Genomic DNA, 24,505 nt, shown 5'->3' with positions numbered 1-24,505 from the left:
TCAATTCAGGCCTAACCTACTCAAAGACTGTCCATCCATACTTGGTATCAGCCTAGTGAACCTTCACTGAACAGCCTTTAATACTCCTTAACTCTTTAGAGAAGAAGCCCAAAGCTGTTTATAGTGTTACTGTAGTTTGGGACTGCCCCTTTAATTTAAACTGGAGCATTGACAGGGTCACATTCACTGCCCTGAATTCTGCCTATCAACGATGGTTAGATCATCAGTGCTGACTGCTGAGACTGTTACGTCTCCCAGTCTGACATGATGACATGATAGAAAACCAAGGTTTTATTTACAGCTGGGGAGCTGCAGCCACTATTGTATTTCTGTTTCCCTGTACCTGAACTGCCACCACCTTCAGAAATGCAGACATGGTCTGCTATTGAAGAACTTCCTCTGGTACTGGATCTGAGGAGAACAAGCCTCAGTTCCTTGTTGTTTTACCAGTTGCTATATTCTGGTGAGCTCATTCCCTGACACCGTGCTCTTCCCTGACACCGTGCTCTTCCCTTTTCAAGGCTGTTCCCAGTATGTGGTGCTGGGATAGGAATGGGGAGGAGTTTTCTGCCACTAATCCTCCTGTCTGTATACCAGATAGGGCCTGTATATTGATCAGTGGTAGAAGACAGACGCTGGTGAGTCTAAACTGAAGAGGCACTTGCCTGACGGTATATGTGGATACGGTATATGTTACTGGTCAGACATCATTATGAATGACTTTCAGGAGCTGCATAGAGTTTATCTGCTCCTTTCAGGGACCCGTGCAGATCTCCACACTCTCTTACTCAAAGACTGTGAGATGTTACCGGATTGGCTAGAGTGAGTATAACCTCAAACCTAATCTCCTTCAGAACCGGGAAGTGTGGAGGCGTATACTTCGGTTAGGTAAGGTAACAGCTGGGTCTTGAACTCAGTTTAGAAGGGATGTCCTTGCAGAGGGAAGAGGGTGGCTGCCCAATGGTTGGGGACAGCCAGCACAGGTCTGGCGGGAGCCTCCTGGAGTTCAGTTGGCTGATAAGCTTTTATGGAAAGTAGTTCAGTGGGTAGCAATGTTACAGTTACCCAGGAGTCAGACTCGGATCTTTCTTTCTAAACTCTGCATCCAGCTAAGTAATCTGGAACTTTCCAAAGTCTCCAACCCTACTACAGTCAGAGATTGTTTTTGGAAAAAGCAGGGCCATTTTTTGTCTGAGTCTCAAACTTCCAGGGCAATTCTGTCAGAGTCAATGCAATGAGACTGTGTGTCATGTCTCACAGTACACATTGGGTTGTTTGTCTGATTTCTCATGATCAGAGTCTGGCAGATCTGAGCTGTCTATTTAGCTCCAAAACAGAACGAGGTTGGGAGCCCAAACAACAGCTAGTTAGCATTTCTACCTGGATTCAAGGCCCACGTGATTACCATTGTCATGGAAATGAGCTTTGAGAGTGGACAGCAAGCATTGGATAACAAGGTCTCATAAGATACCAGCAAACCTCCAACATAGGACAGTCTGCAAGAATACCAGAGAGAGAGAAAGCAAGAAAATAGAAGCAATTTGCAGACCCTGTTGTCCATAACATTTAATGAGAGAAGAAACTTGTATTTTGGTTGAAGACGCAGTGTTCATGAAGATCTAGAGGAGGGCGGAGGATTCCTCTAGTTTAGGCTAGAGGCAAAGAATAGCCAGGTGAAAGCCAATTCAGAGATTAGAAATTTATTTGGCTTTGAAAGGGAAAAGGAAACAGATCATTGAGAGTACAGAACAGTTTTGGACCGATTCTGGGAGAATGAACTGACTGATTAAGGATCAGTGTAAAATATTATAATTTTGGTCATCTTGAAAGTTAAGTGGGGAAAAATTTTCCACCTTCAAATTTTTTACCTTCAAAAAATGTTGCTGAAGAAGAGAAGTGTTGTTTAAACTGTTAATTTTGCAGATGCAAAAAATGTTACATTTCAAAGGGAATAATGATTTATATCACTTGAGGAAAGAGTGCCCAATAGTTGGTATGGTGATTCTGATTGGGCGAGGCATTAACATGGAGAATTATTCTGTGGTACATTCCCTATGAACCAATCCTGCGGTGTGATTTTTGTTTTAATCACTGGAATTTGAATATCATTTTTTTAAGAAAAGAGTTATCATTTTTGTGGAAAACTTAATACTACTTTGAAAAAATTCAATGACTGCAAAAAGCTTTGGGGGTGTGCTGATGATATCTAGAAATACAAGCTCTTTCTTTGTGAGTGCATAAATGTCCACATTAAGACAGAGAACACAGGAATGTTGCAGGTTTGCGCTAAATTTTTCTCCATTGGAATCACGCCAGTAATAATACATAACTGGACTATTAACCCCAATCAGTTGATCACACTCCCAAAATCTGAGTTGATTCTTGCAATTTTATCCATCTACTTGTACAAAACCGAAGGAAAAGTGATATTATTTGGTGACCGTGTACAGTAGTGGTCTCCTTATTGAAGGACAGATGTAAATGTGTGGGAAGCAGAAGGTTTAACGGACTAACACCTGGAATGGGCAGGTTGTCTTATGACGAATGGTTGGACAAGTTGGGATTATAACAGGTGGACTTTAGAACAGTAAACATCAACTTGACTGATCCTGAAGACTTTTAACGGGTGGATTTGGAGGCAATGCTTCTCTTTGTGGGTGAATCCAAAATGAGGGGTCACTGTTTTAAGTTCAGGTGTCAGCCATTTAAAACCAATGAAGTGGATTTTTGCTTCTCTCTCTGCTGGCTGTGAACCTTTGGAACTCTTTTTCTGAAAAGGCGGTGGCAGCAGTGTCAATGAATATTTTTAAGGCAGAGGTGAATAGATTCTGGTTAAGCAAGAGGGTGAAAAATTTATCCAGGTAGGTGGGAATGTGGATTCAAGATTACATAATCTTACTGAATTGGAGAGCAGGTTTAAGGGGCTGAACAGCTGACTTGCTCCTTTGTTTCATGTTTGTACAACTCCAGGTTTTCAGTAAGTATTGTCTCTCCCCAGGCATGTGTTTGAACTCGGAGGTTTCCAACATACTGGAACTTGATCAGTTTTAAAAACAAGTGATTCTAATTTGGTTCTGCAGATAAAAATCATCGGATGGATGCATTACAGAAGAAGGTCATTCAGCCCATTGAGGCTGTACATGTTCTGTAAAAGGAATACAAGTAGCCCCATTGCATCCACCCTTCCTCATAGCCCTGCTTTGGCCTTTCCTCATAGCCCTGCTTTGGCCTTTCCTCATAGCCCTGCTTTGGCTTTTCCTCTTCAGATATCTGTCTCAATCCCTTTGGAAAGCCATGATCAAATGCTGCTTGGGGAGCACATTCCCAATCTGAATCATTCACTTATTAAAAAAAAATTTCTGTCATTAGCTTGTAATGGAATGTCTGGACCGTTATGTCAGGAGAAAGTATTCCTGGGATTGAAGCTATCAAGCCATTGATGGAATGAATGCCTCCTGTTTCTGTATCCTTAGTGAAATTAATTCTGGTTTTACAATTCACATCCTTTCCTGAGGTGCTCACAGAATGACTTCAGAACTGTGCTCCCCGGTGACTTTTGCCATCTTGAAGCTCATGCCCTTCCAGTTTACTTGAGGTTCCAAGCCCCATTTTGGACCCCTGGGCTATTGCTTTCTTCTTGATATGTGAGCTACCCTTTTAATATATCTGTACCATTAGGAGCGTTATGAGAATGCATCTCTTACTGAAGTGGGGATGTAACTCAGCAGTTACAGGCTGTTCTACAGTAAATGGTAATAACACTTTGATGTAATTTTGGTCTGTTCCCGTTTCCTCTTGATTTTTTTGTCACAGTGCCCCATCAGTAGATTATCTAAACTGTGAGATTTATTGAACAGAATAGAGGCAGAGACTAGTCTAAAGGAGATCTGCCTCCAGAATGCATGACCAGGCAGAAATGAAAGCCGGTCTCCGAGACAGTGACCACAAACTATCACTTGATCAATGTGGTGTGGAATTGGAGGAACTCAGCAGGTCGAGCAGCAGTCCTGACGAAGGTCCTAGGCCTGAAGTGTTGACACTCCTGATCCTCTGATGTTACATGACCTGTTGTGTTCCTCCAGCTTCACACTCTATCAACTCTGACTCCAGCATCTGCAATTCTTGCTATCTCTGACAAACTATCACTCATTGTGATATCTCACTAATCATGTGCCATTCTTACTTAACACTGCCCCCTCTCACCAAACACCCCCAAGTCCGGCCAACTCCAGATCTACAGCAATGTGCTTGATTCTCAACTGCTATCTGAATTGGCCGAGTGAGCTCTGTTCAAGGGCAATCAGGGATCGGCATCGAATGACGACCTCGAATCAATTACATGGAAGAATCCATGCAGACATGAATGTAGAAGGGCTGATCAATAATTTTGTTGATGATGCCACTCCACCAATTTTTGTAAAAGTAAAATGAATAGCTTTAGATGATGGGGAAGGATATAGATGGGCTCATCAGATGGGATGATCAGCGGCAGATGGAATTCAATCCGGATATATGACCTGTGGAGAGAAAGCAGAGTTAACATTGACCCCAGTGACCTTTTTTCACTGGTGAGTGGGTGTGTGGTATTGGGGGTGAGGGAGGCTGTCTGTGTAGAGGGGTGGGGGAGATGAGTGTTGATAGGCACAGATGGAGCGCAGAGACAATGGCAGTTGGGCATCTAAAGGGATGGATCATGTTATGCTCGTCAGAAAGGAATGCTACTAATGGGGACCACGAATAGCTGAAAATGGGTTGGTTAGAACACAAAACGTTTTTTTAAAAAAGGCATCCGCTACAATGTGTACAGGTCTGGAATCCACATAATAAAAGGGATGTAATAGCACTGGAGAGAGTGCAGAGGCGATTTACCTGAATATTGCCTGAACTGGGGGGAGTTCAGCAATGAAAAGAAATTGAACAGACTATGGTTGTCTTCCTCAACAGAAATGATTGAGGGGGACATGACTGAGATGCATAAAATTGTGAGGGACACAGGAAGAAACTTTTCCCCTTGATAGAGGGATCGGTGACCAGGTGGCATAGATTTCAGGTAAGAGGAAGAAAGTTTAGAACAAGTTTGAGAAAAACCTTTCTTAGCAAGAGGGTGGTGAGAATCTAGAACTCACTGCTTGTAAAGGTGGTAGAATCAGAAACCCTCATAATATTTAAGAAGTATTTAGATGTACACTTGCAATGCCAAGGCATGCAAGACTATGGGCCAAGCGCTGGAAAATAGGATTAGAATAATTAGGTGGTTGTTTTTGATTGGCACAGACATGACGGGCAGAAGGTCCTTTTCTGAGCTGTAGGTCTTTGAGTGATGACCTGGCAATTGTTTGCACCATCATCGATCAAAGGTGTCAGCTCAAACCAGATTACCACAAGGAGTAGCTGAAGCAGCGAGTTTCACATTGTAATCACTCTCACTAAAGGGACGTTTCTGCTGAATTTGTTAGTGAGTATCTTATATTGGTGATCCCTGCTTCTGGCTTCTACTGCACCTGTCCACCAACTGCCTCTTCCCCCCCCTAAAACCCTTCAAGTGGAAATAGTGTCTTTCCATCTACCCTGTCAAACCCCTCCTTCAGTATTAATGAGTAAACTGATGATTCCTTTTTGAAAGGCATAACCTTAATAAATCCAGTACTGGCTCTGCTCAACATTTCATGATTTTTCTAAGCGTCCCTCCAAACAGATTCTAGTGTTTTTCCAACCTACCAATGTTTCTATGACTAGTTAGGCTGACACAGTCTACCGTTTCGTGTGCTTTCTCTCCCTTCTTTCTTCAGGAGGACAAGGTTACATTTGCTAATTTCCAATCCACTGGGATGGTTCTAGAATATAGGGAATTTTGGAGAATTAGAACTGATGCATCTTCTATCTCCATCCATTCATCTTTTAAAATCCAGGATATCAGCCGTTGGATCCTGGGGACTCATTTGCTTTTAAGCAATAAGACCATAATATATAAGAGCAGAATTAGACATTCAGCACATCAAGTTTGCTCCATCATTCGATCATGTCTGAAATACTTCTCAACCCCATTCTCCTGCCTTCTGCCCATAACCCTTGATCCTTTGCTAATCAAGAACCTATTAAATACACTCTTAAATATATTCAGTGACTTGGCCTCCACGGCCTTCTGCGGCAATGAGTTTCACAGATTAAACAGCCTCTAGCTGAAGAAAATTTTCCCTCGTCTCCATTCTAAGGTGTTGCCCTTTCACTCTCAGGTTTGAGATCCTAATCTTTCCTACTCATGGAAACAAATTTTCCACATCCACACTATCCAGGCCTCTCAGTATTCTTTCAGTTTCAATCCGATCCCCCCTCAATTTTCTAAACTTAATAAATACAGACCCAATGTCCTTAACTGCTCCTCATATGACAAGTCCTTCACACCTGGTTTATTCTAGTAAATCCTCTGGACCCCTCTGATGCCGGGACATCCTCACAATATTCTAAATGCAGCTTTTACCAGAGCCTTGTGCATCCCAGGCAATACATCCTTGCTCTTGAATTAAAGCTTATGTTGCATTTGTCTTCCTAATTGCCAACTGAACCAGCGTGTTAATGTTAAAAGAATCCTGAACTAAGACTCCCAAGTCTCTTTTGTGCTTCAGATTTCTGAAGCCTTTCCCCATTTAGAAAATAGTCTATGCCTGAATTTATTTTTATTAGATTCCCTACAGTGTGGAAAGAGGCCCTTCAGCCCAACAAGTCCACACCGCCCCTTGAAGCATCCCCCTATAGCCCACACACCCCTGAGCACTATGGGCAATTTAGCATGGCCGATCCATCAAGCCTGCACATCTTTGGACTGTGGGAGGAAACTGGAGCACCCGGAGGAAACCCATGCAGACACGGGGAGAACGTGCAAACTCCACCCAGACAGTCGCCCAAGGCTGGAATCGAACCCAAGTCCCTGGTGCTGTGAGGCTGCCGTGCTAACTACTGTGCCGCCCCAAATTCTTCCCATCAAAGTCCATAACCTCACACTTTCATCCATCTGCCACTCTACCCATTCTCCTACCCTGCCCGAGTCCTTCTGCGGCCTCCCCACTACTTCTTCATATTTCATTCCCCCCCACCACCATTTCTTATTTAGTTATCCTCTCTGGTTTTTTAAGGCTTCCCAGTCTTCTGGCTTCTCAGTAATGTTCACCACATTGTATGCTATTTCTTTAGCTTTTATGCTCTCCCTAATGTCCCTTATCAGCCGTGGTCCTTTCAGTATCCTGATCCTCCTTTCAGTATGTCTGTTCTTTCTTGGGATGAATTTATTCTTGCCTCCCAAATTATCTCTTGCAACTTCTTCCATTGTTGTTCTACCATCTCCTGTGCTAGGATCTCTTTCTAATCAACTTTGGCCAGCTCCTCTTTGTAGTCCATTGTAATAATGTTACATCTGATCCCAACTTCTCCCTCTCAAACTGCAGGGTGATTTCCATCATATGGTCGCTGCCCCCTTGAAGCTCATTCACCTGAAGCTCCATAATCAAGTCTGCTTCATCTATATCATCAAATCCAGAATTACCGGCTCCCTAGTGGGATCTACCATAAACTGCTCCAAAAACACCATCTCATAAACATTCCACAAATTCCTTTTCTTAGGATTTGCTACTGACTTGATTTTCCCAGTCAACATTCATATTGAAGTTCCACATAATTATTGCAGTAGTGCCTTTCTTACATATGTTGTCTGTCTCCTGATATATTTTCTTCCACATATTTTGACTACTGCTAGTAGGCCTGTGCTCGACTCCCATCAGGATCTATTTTCCTTTACGAATCGTCAAATCTACCTACGCAGATTTTACACATTCTGACACTATATCACTGCTTGCAATTGATTTACTAATGAGGCAATCCCACTCCCTCTGCCCATCTGCATGTCGTTTTGACAGGACATGCATCCTTGGATATTTAGTTCCCAGCCTTGATGCCATTACAGCCACCTCTACCTACAACATTTCCAATTTCAATCTGTTCTTCAAACTCATTTACAATGTTTCTTGTACTCCATGCATTTATGGACAACACGTCAGTCCTGTTTGGCTGTCCTGCTTCACATAGTTGTCCCCTTATCTGCTGTGCCTGAAGTTAGATTCCTGACCTTTCCATACTGTCTGTTCTATTACACGTTCTGGAAACTTTAACAAACTTTTGTGAGCCCTCCCTACCTTTACTTGGTTTAAAATCCTTGTGATCACCCTATTTAGCCTTTCTGCTCTGATTCTGGTCCCGGATCGGTTCAGATGGCACCTGTCCCAATAGTAGTACAGTTCGTTCCTGTCCTAGTAATAGTGCCATTGCCCCATGAAATGGAGCCACTCTCTCCCACACCATCTCTCAGTCACATGCTTAACTCCCTAATGTTATCTCATTGCCAATTTGCACACGACTCAGCTAGTAGAGATTTCAACCTTCGACCTTCCTTTATTTTAATATTGTTCCTAATTCCTGATAAGCCTAAACAGGACCTCTTGCCTGTGTTATTGGTGCCAAAATTGACCACAACAGCCGGATCCTCTCCTGCCCTCTCCAGTATCTTTTTAAGCCAGTTCAAGATGTCCCCTCAGTTGGCACCAGGCATGTAACACACCATGTGAGACTTTCAATCCTTTTCACAATGTGCTATCTATACCCCGGTTAGTCCAATTACTTTCTCCAGTTTTATTTTTTCACTAATATTCAATTTTTTGAATTTCCTCATTCTCTGGTCTTTGGTTCCTATCTAATTCATGTTTATTGATTTTTTTTTTAAATCTGAAGACAAAAACTTTGGATGGAATCTTGGAGGGGATTGTTGCTTGTTAAACACCTTATTAATGACTCACCTCATTAATATTCAGCTTCCAATCTTGCCAAACACAACTGAACAAGCTCGCGGTTGAATATTCACAGAAGATATGTGGTAGATTCAGCTCACTGCTTGCTGTGAAGGAAATCCATGTTGAACACTGGGAACCAACATCTCCAGATACTGTCCATGGGTGCCAGCCAAATGGACCCCATTTCCATGTTCATTGACATTTGGCATGTCTAAGAATCCTCATGGTATATCTCCAATCCACTTACAGGACACTTCAGCAAGGACACTGTTGCTTAGGGACATGGCCTAGCTCATGGACAGGACCAGGCAGTATCTCCAGGCTCTTTACTCACTGCCAGACCACTTCACTCTGAGCCTGTCTGGATGCTTACTGCCTTGCATTGCCTTGCTGCATTTTGACCCCAAGGCTTATGCTACTTCTGTCTTACCTTGTTGTTTAGTGCAGTCACAAAGGAAGAAAATTTGGCAGCAAGCCCCAGACCAGTCAGGGGGCGGTTAGCCTTCAGTCAGGGGATCTGACACAGTAAGTCAAGGGCAGTCTGCAGTACTAGTGCAGGGGCTAAAGAGCTGAGGTGCAGAATGTTGGGCAGCACACCACCTGCCTAGACCCTTCCTGCACTATTAGGATCTCGCTCTAGCTCTCACACTCGCTCTTGCTGTCTCTCTTTCTCACTCTCTCGCTCTTGCTCTCCCTCCCCCTCTCCTGGAGTGAAAGAGTGGCAGATATAAAGGGAGACAGAATTGGGGAACACACCTCTCTTCCTAGCTAGCACCGTCCATACCAGGCAACATCCTGGTGAACCTCCTCTGCACCCTCTCCAAAGCATCCACATCCTTTTGGTAATGTGGCGACCAGTTGGTGCAGATGGGGAGGTGTCCCAAGTGAGTGGGCAGCACAGAGGGTGGGCAGGGCTAGTGCTGCCATGATCAGGGACAATAAGTGGGGAAGATATTGCTGGCAGTAGTGAAAGGGTAGAACATGAGTCTTGTTGGGAGCTGGGTGCAGCATCAGAGAGAAACAAAGAAACCTACAGCACAGGAACAAGCCCTTCGGCCCTCCAAGCCTGCGCCGATCAAGATCCTCTGTCTAACCTGTCATCTATTTTCTAACAGTCTGTGTCCATTTTCTCCCTGCCCATCCATGTACCTGTCCAAATATATCTTAAAAGATGCTAACGTGTCTGCGTCTACCACCTCCGCTGGCAACGCGTTCCAGGCACCCACCACCCTCTGTGTAAAGAACTTTCCACGCATATTTCCCTTAAACTTTCCTCCTCTCACTGAACTCATGACCTCTAGTAATTGAGTTCCCCAGTCTGGGGAAAAAACTTTTTGCTATCCACACTGTCTATACCCCTCATGATTTTGTAGACCTCAATCAGGTCCCCCCTCAATCTCCGTCTTTCTAATGAAAATAATCCTAATGTATTCAACCTGTCTTCCTACCTAGCACCCTCCATACCAGGCAACGTCCTGGTGAACCTCCTCTGCACCCCCTCCAAAGCATCCACATCCTTTTGGTAATGTGGCGACCAGAACTGCACACAGTACTCCAAATGTGGCCGAACCAAAGTCCTATACAACTGCAACATGACCTTCCAACTCTTGTACTCAATACCCCGCCCAATGAAGGAAAGCATGCCATATGCCGCCTTGACCACCCTATTGACCTGCATTGTCACCTTCAGGGAACAATGGACCTAAACACCCAGATCTCTCTGTTCATCAATTTTCCCTAGGACTTTTCCATTTACTGTATAGTTCGCCCTTGAATTTGATCTTCCAAAATGCATCACCTCGCACTTGCCCGGATTGAACTCCATCTGCCATTTATCTTCCCAACTCCCCAGTCTATCTATATTCTGCTGTAATCTCCGACAGTCCCCTTCACTATCAGCTACTCCACCAATCTTAGTGTCATCAGCAAACTTGCTGATCAGACCACCTACACCTTCCTCCAGATCATTTACATATATCACAAACAACAGTGGTCCCAGCACAGATCCCTGTGGGACACCACTGGTTACAGGCCTCCAATTTGAGAAACTCCCTTCTCCTACTACTCTCTGTCTCCTGTTGCCCAGCAATTTTTTTATCTATCTAGCTAGCACACCCTGGACCCCATGTGACTTCACTTTCTTCATCAGCCTGCCATGGGGAACCTTATCAAAGTGGCACAGACCCTGGCAGAGTGGAGAAGCTTATTGACCTTCCCACATTGTGGGGCCTTCCTCTGGATGGCAGAGAAACGCGCTGAGCCGGGTAAATCTGGTTCTACAATTTTCCATCAGTAGAAATAGTTTACCTACCCTGTTTTTCCCTGATAATATTCTGAAGACCTTGATTAGATCACCCCTTAACCTTTCAATTTTTCTAATTTCTCCTCATAACTTAACCCCTGAAGTCCATGTATCATCCTGGTAAACCTGTGTTGAAACATTAAAGGTTGAAACCTTGCAATATTAATTGTTTGTGTCTGAGATCTAAGTTTCTCCAGCATTTGCAGTATTTTGCATTTATTAAAACATCTTTTTTTTCCTACTTGTGCAAAAAATTTATATAATCTGTTCCATAGTTCTTGCTAGCTAGCTCTTCTATTCTAGTTTCTCCCTCTTTATCACTTTATTTTTGGCTGAATATTAAAATTCCGCCAATACTCGAGTAACTACTCTGTCCTTCATCAGCATTGAGCACCTAATGCATGCTTAACAAGTTCATTGCCATTCTTTCATCCTTGCTGCATCAGCGTCTTCAAACTTGTGATCTGACCACATTGAGATAGCAACTTTGGCATTCCCACAACAACGTTATCTTTATGTGGCACCTTCATTTAGCAATTCATCTGCAGAACCACGGGAGATGTTGGGGCAGGCAGCCACTCTCGGTTTATGTGGGTCTCTTTAGGGAGTGCTTGAAGAGGAAAGCAGCCTGGAGAGGCTGAGGCAGATGAAGGCATGGGTGGGCATGATTGGAGATCCTGAGGATTACCAGGCCATCGGAGATTGCAGCAATATGGAACATTATGAGGGTTCGGAAACCAAGATGAGAATTTCAAAACTGAGGCAAGGCAGGAAGCAGCATTGGGAACATTAAGTCGAGAGAGAAGAAAGGGTTGGGATGAGATCTTCGGGTGTTAGAGAGTGTCAGACAGGAAAATAATGATGTGGAATTGGAAGCAAGCTATTGCATTGATGGACTCTGAAACTGATCGTGGGATTAAATCGGACACTAAGATTAAAAAGAGTTGAGAGCCTGGTTCAGCCTTCACTTGTGGCCTGGGAGAGAGAGTTGGAGTTGTTGGTGAGGAAATGGAGTTTCAATATGCCCAAGGTTTGGCTCAGAGAAATTTCCCACACACGTTGTGAAACTCTGCCACCTCCTGCATGCCAGTTGGAGGGTGGGTGACAGATACCAGCCTTGTTAGTGACAGCCAGATCACTGAATGATTATTTGACGACAACATAAAGGTATTAGTTGAGAATTCACATCAGGCTAATATAATATAGTCAGCCATGGTTTGACAGTTTAGATGCCTTTGCTGTTTTATAGTTTGTTTGATTCTTTTTTCCTCAGAGGTACAAGTCTATGAAGTCACTCTGCTGCTTTTCTGACTGGCCAACTATTTTCTCTGCACCACGTGGCTCACAGTACCACTGTCTGGATCTCTCGCAAATTTTTCATGATTCCTTGGGGAGAATACAGGAGGAAAGGCCAAGGGCTATTGTGTCCAGTTTTGAGGCTGAACACGCCCAAGGGTGTTACTCTGTAGTGTGCTCTTAACTAACTGAGTTAATCAGACCTACAGCCCCCCACCTTCTACCCATCAATAACACAAGCCTGTCCAAACTCTGTTGCCCACCTCCTAACTGGCACCAAGCCCCTTGTACCCACCTGGTATGTAGTGATGCACCTACATTGGCTCCCAGTCCAGGAATGACTTCAACTTAGAAATCCTAGCAATGTGGTGAAATCTCTCCATGGCCTCACTCCTCCAGAGTCCATAATAAGCTTCCAAGAGATCTGCTTTTTTCCACATGTGTGGTCTTGTACCTCTCCATTTTGAGTGATCTCCCATGAGAGGTGATGCCTTCAGCTGTCTGCGCCCTAAACTCTGGAATGCCCACTGTACCAACATTGTGTCTTCAAGACACTGTTTAATATTTGAATTTTCTTCAGCAAGACCTTAGTGACTTCTCACAATGATACTGAGTACCAAATTTTATTTGATGACCCCCTTCCTAAGAGCCTTGGACCACTTTACCACATTGGAGGCATTAGATAAGTGCCGACAGTTGGTGCATCACATTTTATTTTAAAAGCATTGTTTCCTGTTGATTGAACCTAGGCTTTAAGGAAGAGACGTCAGACTGATTACTGGGGTCCCTGGGGAGAGTGGGGAGAGTGCAGCCGGACGTGTGGGATCGGGGTAACATTCCGAGATCGTCATTGTTATTCTTATCGGTGAGTAATCTCTTACTTTTTCATTGTTTGGCAGTGAGATGAAGGAATACACTTCAATTGTTCATGTACGCAAAGGAAAAGTACAGCTCTTCTTAGACAAGCAGAGATTACATGGAATTGCTTAAGGAAAAGAAAACATTCAATCACTTCTAATGGACTGTTAAATGCTAAATGCAGTGAGAATAAATTACTCACTATGATCAATCTCCATCAATGAGAATGGAATTGTTGATTACTCATAGTGATCAATCTTCTTCAATGAGAATTCACATCAATAGATTCTTGTTGTAGAAGGAGTCTGCACTGATATAACTAACACCAGAAGTGCGCTAATCTAAATTTCCTGCACTTGGTCCGAATGCTTGAATGTTATGATTTTGAAATATTCATCCAAATTTTTTTCTTAAAGATAATGTTTCCAGCCTCTACTACCTCCCTAGGCAGTGCAGTCCAGTTTCCCACCATCAGTTGAGTGAAAACATTATTTCTCAAAACCCCTCTGAATCTCATGCCCTGTAGTCTAAAACTTGTGATTTACACCTCCTGCAAGGGGAACAGCCACACTCTATTCACCCTGACCATATCCCTCATGGTTTTATATACCTCAGTCATGTCCCCTTCAGTCTTCGCTACTCTAAACAAAACAAGCCCACCTGGTCTCAAAGGTCAGTTTCTCTTTCCCAGACAACATCCTTGTAAAGCTCCTCTGTATCCCATCTTGTGCTATCACATCCTTCTTTATAGTGAGGTGACTGGAACTGCACACAGTGCTCCAGTTGTAGCCTGACCAACGTTCTGTACAATTCCAACAGTACCTCGCTGTTGTCATGCTGTATGCCATGACTGATGAAAACAAGTTTCTCATCTACCACCTTAACTATCCTATTCACGTACTCTGCTGACTTCAGGGATCTGTGAATAATTACCAAGATCCCTGTGTTCCTCTAAGCTATCCAGTGCTCTGTCGTTCATTAAATGCTTTCTCGTTTTGTTTCTTCTTTCAAAGTGCATCACTTCGCACTTACCAGGGTTAAATACTGTCTAACGTTGGTCTGTCCATCTGACTAACCCATCTATATCATCCTATAACCAACAATTGTCTTCATTGCTATTAAGTACTCTACCAATCTTGGTGTCATCTGAAAATTTGCTTAACATTCCCTCCACATCTTAATCTATATAATTTCTACATATAACAAATAGTAAGGATCCCAGTACTGATTCTTGTGGTATACTGCTGGATATACCTGCTTCTAGTCACTTGAACAGCCTTCTACCACTGCCCTTTATGTTCTATTACCAAGCTGATTTCTGATCCATCTCACTAAGTTTCCCTCAATTCCATGTGGGATCTTGTCAAAAGCTTTACTAAAATCCATGCAAACTACATCAATTGAACTATGTCGTCCACACACTTGAGCATGTTTTCAAAAAATTCTAAGAAATTTGTTCGGCATGATCTCCCTCTGATTAAAACCATGCTTGCTGGGATCAATGAGAATGGAACTGTGATCAATTACTGTCAATGAGAATGGAATTAGTGATTAATCACTCTGACCTATGTGTTGATTCTGGGGATGCCACCCCAGCTAATTTTCCTCATGCAACCTTCATAGCTTCTTGTGGCTGCGGTGGAGCTATGGTTGCATTGAGCCATTGTCATATTGGTGAGTCAGTAAGGTTGGTGTGTGTGGTGAGGCCATGGTGACTGTGAACTGTGGTTGAAGTCCTGCGTGATTTGGGAGTGTGCAATAAAGTCTCAATGTGTCTTGCTGGGAGATCAATGGGGATGGATAAGTGGAATATATTTTTGTTCAGTTATAGTGACCGTTGCTTCAAGCATAAGTAATCCTTTCACCAGTTCTCCTGCAGTGAATATAACCTGTCTCCTGGCTCTTAAAAATAATGACAGCCTGTGATGTCCAGTGGGAAGCACAATTCTTGTTGGTAACCTCACAGAGTTCAGACATGGCTCCTGGTTTGTTTAATTACATTCTGACGGTTTCCACTGATTTAAACAGGTAAAGTAGCTGGCTATACCTCATTTGAAACTGTTCTTTGTGAATAATCTTTGGAGGTGTTACTGTGTTCTGACGAAAGTGCGTGAAGTAATTAGCTTATATTTATATGGGACTAGAACTGTACTCACTGACGTTTCCAGTCAATCAGAGGCTGCTCTCATTCTCCATCTCTCTGCTTAACCTGCCTTGTGAATACCTGAGACAGTTTGGAAAGTGGATGCAGCCAGCGTTGGTCTCAGCTCAGCGATGACATTCATACCTTTGTGTCAGAATGCACAGGTATCAATACTACTCCAGTGAGTGCCAAGGGAGTGCTGTACTGTTGGGGAGGCTGTAATTGAGGTCAGATATTAAGAAGCTCTGTATGTCTGTTCAGATTCTGAAAAATCCCAAAGCACTAATGTGAGGATTGATAGGGAAAAAATTATACAGCCAAACTTACTGAAACAAATTATCTATGTGTATTTCAACGGTGATTGTGAAATTTTGCAGTGCATGCAAAAGGCAGTTGCAGTTGCTACATTATGACAGTCTTTATCTGTAAAGCACTTTGAAACATCCTTCTATAATAGTAAATCTTCACATCTATTTGATGTCACTGGTGTCAGATGATGAAGGGCCACACTGTCAGAGGGTCAGTGATGAGTGCACGCCGCACCATCAGAGGGTCAGTATGAAGGGAGTGCCAGATTGTCAGAGGATCAGAGCTGAGGGGTGCAGCACTGTCGCAGAAACATAGAAAATAGATGCTGGAGTAGCCCATTCAGCCCTTTGAGCCTGCACCACCATCAGTATGATCATGGCTAATCAAGCAATTTCAGTATCTTCCTTTTTTTCCACACTTCTTGAATCCTTTAGCTGCAAGGGCCATATCCAGCTCCATTTTGAATATATCTGATGAACTGGCCCCAACAGCCTTCTGTGGCAGAGAATTCCACTGGTTCACAACTCCAAGTGAAGAAATTCTTCCTCATCGTCCTGAACAGCTTATCCCTTATTCTTAAATTGTGACCCCTATTTCTGGACTTCGCCAACATCGGGAACATTCTTCCCACATCTAGCCTGTCCAATCCCATCAGGATTTTATGTTTCTCTAAGAAGCGCCCCACCCTCATTCTTTTAAATCCCAGTCCATCCAGTCCAGTTGATCCGGTTTTCTTCATATGTCAGTCCTGCCATCCCAGGAATCGATCTGGTGCACATTCATTGGACTCCGTCAACAGCAAAAATGCCCTTCCTCAGACTAGGAGACCAAAACTGCACACAGTATTCAAGGTGTGGCCTCACCAGGGCTCTGTATAACTGCAGCAAGATATCCTTACTCTGATACTCGAATCCTCTTGCTATGAAGGCCAGCATGCCATTAGTTTTGCTCACTGCCTGTTGCACCTACATGAGAAACTCCAGTGACTGTTCCACCATGACACCCGGGTCTCATTGCACATCACCTTTTCCTACACTGTCACAATTCAGATAATTATCTGCCTTCCTGTTTTGGTGACCAAAGTGGATAACCTTGCATTTGCTAAGTATTTGCTGACTTGCCAGTCTGCCCAAGCCACTCTGCAGCCTCTTAGCATCCTCCTCGCAGCACACATTGCCACCCAGTTTTGTGTCATCTGCAAATTAGGAGAAGTTCCATTCAATTCCTTTGTCCAAATTGTTAATGTATGTTGTGAACAGCTGGGAGTCCCAGCACTGAACCTTGCAATACCCCGCTCATCACTGCTGCCACTCTGAAAAGGGCCTGTTTATTTCAAAACTTCACTTCCTGTCTGCCAACCAATTCTCTACTCAAGTCAGTGTTACCATGAGTTTTAAATTTTGCTCACTGATCTCTTGTGTTGGACCTCATCAAAAACCTTTTGAAAGTGCAGATACGCAACATCTACTGATGCATCCTTGTCCACTCTACTGGTCACATACTCAAAAAATTCAGGATTTATCAAGCGTGATTTGCCTTTAATGAATCCATGATGACTTGGACTGATTCTGTCACCGCTTTCTGAATATTCAGTTATTACATCCTTAATAATTGACTCCAGCATTAACCAGCAAATAATGCCCCATTTTCTCTCCTTTTTTTGAAAAGTGAGATTGCATTAACTATCCTCCAGTCCATTGGAATTCTTCCAGTGTGTGTAGAATGCTGGAAAATGATCACCAATGTACCTACTATTTTTAGGGCCACGTATTAAGTACTCTGGGATGCAGATCATTAGGCTATTTTAATCCCATCAATTTCCCCAGTACCATTTCCTGACTAATAAGGATTTCCTTAAGTTCCTCCTTTATGCTTGAACCTCTGGCCCCTTGCATTTCTGGAAGGTTATTTGTGCCCTCCTTAGTGAAGACAGATCCAAAGTATTTGTTCAACTGGTCTGCCATCTCTCTGTCCATTATGAATGCACCTACATTTGTCTTCACCAGTCTTTTACTCTTCATGTATCAGTTTTTATGATTTCTGCAAGCTTACTCGTATTCTGCCTACCCTTTCTAAATTAAACCCTTTGTTTTCCTCTGCTGAATCTTAAATTTCTCCCAGTCCTTAGGTTCGCTGCTTTTCCTGGCCAATTTATAATCGTCCTTTTTTGGCTTTAACACTACCCCTGATTTCCCTCAAAGGGTCAGTACTCAGGGAGCAGCGCACTGTCAGAGTCAGTACTGAGGGAGTGCTGTTAACTTGCTTAACATGCCCCCCACAATTTCATCCATATCATTTATTGATAAAAAAAAACAGTAAACGTCCCAGCACTGTTTCTTGTGGTACACAGCTGGACACTATGCTTTGTGTCCTATTGCTAAGCTGGTTTCTGACCCCCCGTGCCAAGCTCCCCTCAATTCCACGTGCGTTAACCTTCTCAGTCAGTCTGTCATGTGGTATCTTGTCAAAAGTTTTGATAAGACTACATTGCCTGAACTTACTCATTCACATACTTACGACATTTTTTGAAAAATTTGAACAAATTTGTCAGGAATGACTTCCCTCAGACAAAGCCATGACAAGGCATTTTCTCTGTTTAAGGCACAGATTTGTCTGGTTCTATTTTTTGACTTGTACTCCTCAATTGGCTGCAGACCAAACTACAATCCTAGCCTGTGTGTAATATTCATGGACTTATAGGGAAGTAATCTGATCTCAAAATAGCTGCCTCTAACCTCTCCATGTGTCGGGAGTCGGAATCGTGTTAGCTTTAGATCTACATGGAAAAGCTCATTAGTTACACTTGCAGCAAATTTCTTTTCATCTGAGAAGTGATGCTGACGTTTACCTGTTTATTCCTGTTACCAGCTCAGTTACAGGACTTTGGAATGTGTTCCTGGTCTACTCACTAGTGGCTCCAGTGGTGGATTCTATGGAACTGAGCTTAAAACAGTCTGACTCTTCCTCAGAACTTGAACAATTCGTAGAATCAAAGAATCCCTACACTGTGGAAGCAGGCCATTTATCTCCTCAAGATTACATTGACCCTCCGAAGAGCAGCATGCCCGGACTGGACCTCACCCTATTCCTATAATCCTGCATTTTCCATGGCTAATCCACCAAGACTGCACATTCCTGGACACTTGGGGGCAATTCAGCATTGCCAATCCACTTAACCTGCACACCTTTGGACAGTGGGAGGAAACCGGAGCACGCAGAGGAAATCCACGCAGACACGAGGAGAATGTGCATACTCGCACAGACAGTTGCTCGACAGTGGAATCAAACCCCTGGTGCTGTGAGGCAGCAGTGCTATCCACTGAGCCACTGTGCTACCCCAGCCACTTGACCACCCAGATTTATTGCGCACAGGATGCATGATCCCTTTTGTCTCCCTCCATTCTGAGCGGCAGTCCCAATTTTATACAAACCACAAGATACAATCCTTAAAAGTATCACACTGTTTGAAACCTCCCAGTGATATCTGTACTGGTGTCTGTGTTTCCTACAGCAGTGACTGTGTTTCAGTTAAGTGTTATGTCAGGTGTAAAGTGCTGTGGATACTCTGAGGCTGTGAAATGCACTTCTAGAAAGTAAGACAGTCTTTCTCTCTCGTTTTTTAACCTTACCTATCTTTTCATGAATGTGTAAAATGGAGGAAGTGAGGAGGTTCAGATGAACAGAGACCAACTCAGACCCTGGTTTCTTCCAGCTGCAGACTTGTCCCCACTCTACATCCTATACTTCCAACTTGAAATATCTTGTTTCCCATGTGAAAATAAACAGATGCTTAAAGCTCAAGGTTGAAAAAAAACTTCAGATGTTGAAGCTGCAGTCAAGCCCTTCATTTTAATTGTGTCGTTAACTCAAATATTGCTTCTGTAAACAGCTATTTCCTGTACTCTCTTCCACGCTACCGTATCCTACAATTAGGAGGCACCCCGGTAGAAATAAAAGAAAAGTAGCTTTCAAAGCAAGAATTGTTCAAACACAGCCGGCAGTCACTGCATACAGCCAACAGAATCTTCAATGGGCAATATGTTCTCTCCGAAGTGATGTTCATGTTGGAACCTGCCAATGTTCTTAACTTTCCCGAGGAAGGTCGACAGAGCAGTTTTAATTTTGGTCTGTTTTTCTTTTTGAAATGCTGCATTTTTACTATCACTAACTTCAGCCCCTCTCTCGCCAGTCCTGGTGGGTTTTTTAAACTAAAAGTACTGACTGGTGTGTCAGCTTTGGGCATGCAGGACCCTGTAAGGGTCAATTCAGAGTGAGCTGAGAGTTACTGATGCTCACTGGATTAAAGAGCTTGGTTCTGGAGCTCTTGTGGTGCAGTGGTAGTGCCCCCTACCTCTCAGCCAGGAGGTCTGAGTTCATGACACACCTCTGCAGCAGGTGGGACATAATGTGTCTGAACAGGTTGATTAGTTAGAAAATATAAAAAGAATTGCGTTCTTAAAGCTGAGCACTGTAGGGACTGGAGTGCATTATTTCCTCAAGAAGTGAGTGATGACAGCCTGGTTTGCATGCATTAACAAGCACTAACATCTCACTATTCTACCTCACTGTTAAGCAGTTCACCATTCTCCCTCCCCTTGGCAGGAAACCAGGCAGTAATAATTCCCCACGTGAAAGTCAGAGCAGGTACCCAGTGACTGCAGCTCACTGCTTGTTTCTCTGGGCTTCCGCTTGTGAAACAATAAGATAGGTCATGCACCTGCCTTGGCACTTCAGGACTTCCAGGTCCCAGATTGTGGAGCAATTGACTGGAAAGGTGTGGGGCAGCTGCCGATTGCTAGTGCTTGACTGAATGCTGGGCCAGGTTTCAAATAGGGTAAGGGCAAAAGGATATCTGGCAGGCCCCCAGTGTCTAGTATGTGCCCCTGCAGAGAGTGGGAGAATGTGAAGAACGTGGGGTATAGTTACTGAAGCAAGTTTGGCCGGACAGCATGAAAAAACTCTCTTGTGCTCAGGGAGAGATACCCTACAGAAAACTTGCCAAAATTGATAGTCAATTTCTGGTAAAACCCAGCTGTACATCAAATTCCCGAACGTGCTCAAACCACTCGCGTCTGTTTGTAATACCTAATAGACCACTTACTAAATCAACAGTGAAGTTCAGCAGTTTCTGACTGGCTCCAAATGGTCTCATATTCAATGTGACTCCTGTCCCTCCCATCCAGCCACACTAAAATCTACAAACTGTTCAAATTGCTTCATCAGTGGCTCATTAGAATCATTGCCCCAGTGAGATGGAAGGACTGAAGATTTTCACTTGTACACATTGCAGGGCATTTCATTTCACTGCAGAGCTCTGAGATTTTGCAAACTAGCATCAGTGTCAAATGCTGCTGTACCCAGGAGGTGTACTGAGTCCTCTCCCCAAGCTGGGTTCAGAAGTAGAATAGGCATTTCTTTGGGCCAGGTATTTTCCAGGATGGGATCCATGGACCTCTCACCTTTAGGGGCAGTACCCATGATGGGCATCCAGTGCCCCCCAACTGCTGATTCTCAGAATCACAGGATTGTTACTGTGAAGCGGAGGCCATTCAACCCCTCATGCCTGTACCTGTTGAAGCTCTGAATTGGATCAGGGATGGCCAGTTGAAGATTTCATTCTGCTGCCCTGGCAGTTGCCAAAGAGCATGGGGAAAGCCTTGTTTCAAAGCCACTCAGTATTTCATTGAGGGACAACATCTTCCAAATCCATGACTGCTTTCATCTAGAAGGACAAGGGCAACAGATACATGGGAACGTCTTCAAGATCCCCTCACTATCTTGACTTAGAAATATGTTTCTGTTCCCTCACTGTCACTGGGTCAAAATCCTAGAATTTCCTCTCTATAACAGCATTGTGGGTCAATCTACAGCATGAGGCCTGCAGCGGTTCAATAAGGCAGCTCACCACTCCTTTCTCAAGGGGCATTTCGGGACAGGGAATACATGCTGGCGCAGTAAAGGAAGATTTGCCAGACTTGTCGAGTTTTCCAGCGCCTTTGGTTTTTATTTCAGATTTCCAGCATTTAGCATTTATTTTGATGTTTTTATTTGTTGGCACCTTTAAATCACTCGCCCTTACAGTCTCCAGGGGTTAACTTCTAGATTCAAAGGACTGGAAGGATAGAACAGAGAACAGTACAACACAGTACAGGCCCTTCGGCTCATGATGTTGTGCTGTACTTTTACCCTAATCCTTAGGTCTATCTAACCTCACCCCTACCTTATACTATCATCCATATGCCTATTTAATAGCTACTTAAATGCCCCTAATAAGGCTGACTCCACTACCCTCTCTGGCAATGCATTCCACATACCTACTCTGAGTAAAGAACCTATCGCTGACGTCTTCCCCTGTATCTACCTCCACTCACTTTAAAACTATGCCCCCTCATAATAGCTACGTCCACCCTAGAAAAAAGTCTCTAGCTGCCCACTCTATCTATACCTCTGATCATTTTGTACACCCCTATCAAGTCACCGCCCATCCCACGTTATTCTAAAGAGAAAAGCCCTAGCGCTCTCTACCTTTCCTCGTAAGACCTTCCCTCCATTCCAGGCAACATTCTGGTAAACATCCTCTGCACCTTTTCTGACGCCTCCACATCTTTCCTGTAATGAGGTGACCAGAACTGGACACAATACTCCAGATGTGGCCGAACCAGGCTTTTGTATAGCATAACTTCACAGCTCTTGAACGCAATCCCTCTCTTAATGAAAGTTAACACACCTTACACCTTCTTAAAAACTCTGTCCACCTATGTGGCAGCTTTCAGGGAACTGTGAACATAAACCCCAAGATCTCTCTGCTCCTCCACACTGCCAAGAACCTTTCTGTTAATCCTATATTCTGCTTTCAAGTTTGTCCTTCCAAAATGAATCACCTCACATTTTTCAGGGTTAAACTCCATCTGCCACTTCTCAGCCCAGCCATGCATCCTATCATGTCCCTTTGTATCCTAGAACAGCCCTCCACACTGTTCACAATTCAACCCACCATCATTTTGTCCACGATCTTACTAATCCACCCTTCCACTCCTACATCCAAATCATTTGCAAAAGTCACAAATCGAAGAGAACCCAGAACAGATCCTTGTGGTACACCACTCGTAACTGAGCACCATGTTTAATATTTTCCATTCACTACCACCCTTTGTCTTCTAAGGGTCAGCCAATTCTGAATCCAATCTGCCACATGTCCCCATATTCCATGCCTCCTTACCTTCTGCATGAGCCTACCATGGGAAACCTTATCTTAAGCCTTACTTAAATCCATGTATACCACACCCACTGCTCTACCTTCATCCACGTGTTTGGTCACCTCTTCAAATAATTCAATAAGGTTTGTGAGGCATGACCTACCCCTCTCAAATCATGGTGATTAACACAAATCAAACTGTGCCTTTGCAAGCAATCATCAATCCTATCTCTTAGAGCTCTTTCCAATAATTTGCCCACCACTGATGTAAGGCTAACTAGCCTGTAATTTCTAGCGTTATCCCCATTCTCTTTTTTTGAAGAAGGGAATGACGTTTGCCTCTCTCCATTCTTCCCACACTATACTGTGGACATTAAAAACGAAACGATCATTGCCAAATGCCCTGCGATCTTTTGACTTGCTTCCCATAGAATCCTTGGATAAATCCCATCAGGCTGGGGGACTTACCTATCTTCAACTTCCTCAAAATTCCCAGCACATCTTCCTTACTAACTTCCTTCTCACGACTAGCAGCTTGTTACACCCTGTCCTCCCCTACAACGAAGCCCCTCTCTGTTGTGAATACCAAAGAAAAGTACATAGTGTGTGTCCTTGATAAGTATGTACCTATCAGGTAGGGAGAAAGTGGTCGAGTGAGGGAATTGTGGTTTACTAAAGAAGTTGAATCTCTTGTCAAGATGAAGAAGGAGGCTTATGTAGATGAGGCGTGAAGGCTCGGTTACGGTGCTTGAGAGTTACAAGTTAGCCAGGAAAGACCAAATGAGAGAGTTAAGAAGAGCCAGGAGGGGAAATGAGAAGTCTTTGGCAGGTAAATCAAGGAAACCTCTAAAGCTTTCTATAGGTATGTCAGGAATAAAAGAATGACTGGAGTTAGATTAGGGCCAGTCAAAGACAGTAGTGGGAAGTTGTGTGTGGAGTCTGAAGAGATAAGAGAGGTGCTAAATGAGTATTTTTCATCAGTGTTTACAAACGAAAAAGACAATGTTGTTGGGGAGAATACTGAGATACAGGCTATTAGACTAGATGTGATTGAGGTTCATAAGGAGGTGTTAGCAATTCCGGAAAATGTGAAAATAGATAAGTCCCCTGGGCCGGATGGGATCCATCCTAGGATTCTCTGGGAAGCTAGGGAGGAGATTGCAGAGCCTTGGCTTTGATTTTTGTCATCAGTGTCTACAGGAATAGTCCCAGAAGACTGGAGGATAGCAAATATTGTCCCCTTGTTCAAGAAGGGGATTAGAGACAACCCTGGTAATTATAGACCAGTGAGCCTTATTTCGGTTGTGGGTAAAGTGTTGGAGAGGATTATAAGAGATAGGATTTGTGCTCATCTAGAAAGGAATAATTTGATTAGGGATAGTCAACACGATTTTGTGAAGGGTAGGGCGTGCCTCAAACCTTATTGAGTTCTTTTGAGAATGTGACCAAACAGGTGGATGAGGGTCAAGTGGGTGATATGGTGTATATGGATTTCAGTAAAGGGCTTGATAAGGTTCCCCACGGTAGGCTATTGTAGAAAATTTGGAGGCATGGGATTGGGGGTGATC

At 43.6% G+C, this 24,505-nt stretch overlaps 1 protein-coding gene across 3 annotated transcripts in view; it reads left to right on the top strand.

Moving 5' to 3' along the window:
• paplna (papilin a, proteoglycan-like sulfated glycoprotein) overlaps positions 1-24,505 on the top strand; it is a 234,275-nt gene that overhangs the window by 11,591 nt on the left and 198,179 nt on the right. For all 3 annotated transcript variants that reach the window (XM_059649376.1, XM_059649377.1, XM_048537827.2), the window contains exon 2: positions 13,182-13,297. In XM_059649376.1, coding sequence (XP_059505359.1) covers positions 13,182-13,297 — 116 coding nt within the window. The remainder of the gene's footprint in view (positions 1-13,181; positions 13,298-24,505) is intronic.

Source organism: Stegostoma tigrinum, chromosome 10 (genome assembly GCF_030684315.1).
Source record: "Stegostoma tigrinum isolate sSteTig4 chromosome 10, sSteTig4.hap1, whole genome shotgun sequence".
In the NCBI taxonomy this organism is placed as follows: domain Eukaryota; kingdom Metazoa; phylum Chordata; class Chondrichthyes; order Orectolobiformes; family Stegostomatidae; genus Stegostoma; species Stegostoma tigrinum.
Note: the sequence above shows the minus strand (reverse complement) of the source record. Positions and strands in the feature narration are given on the sequence as shown.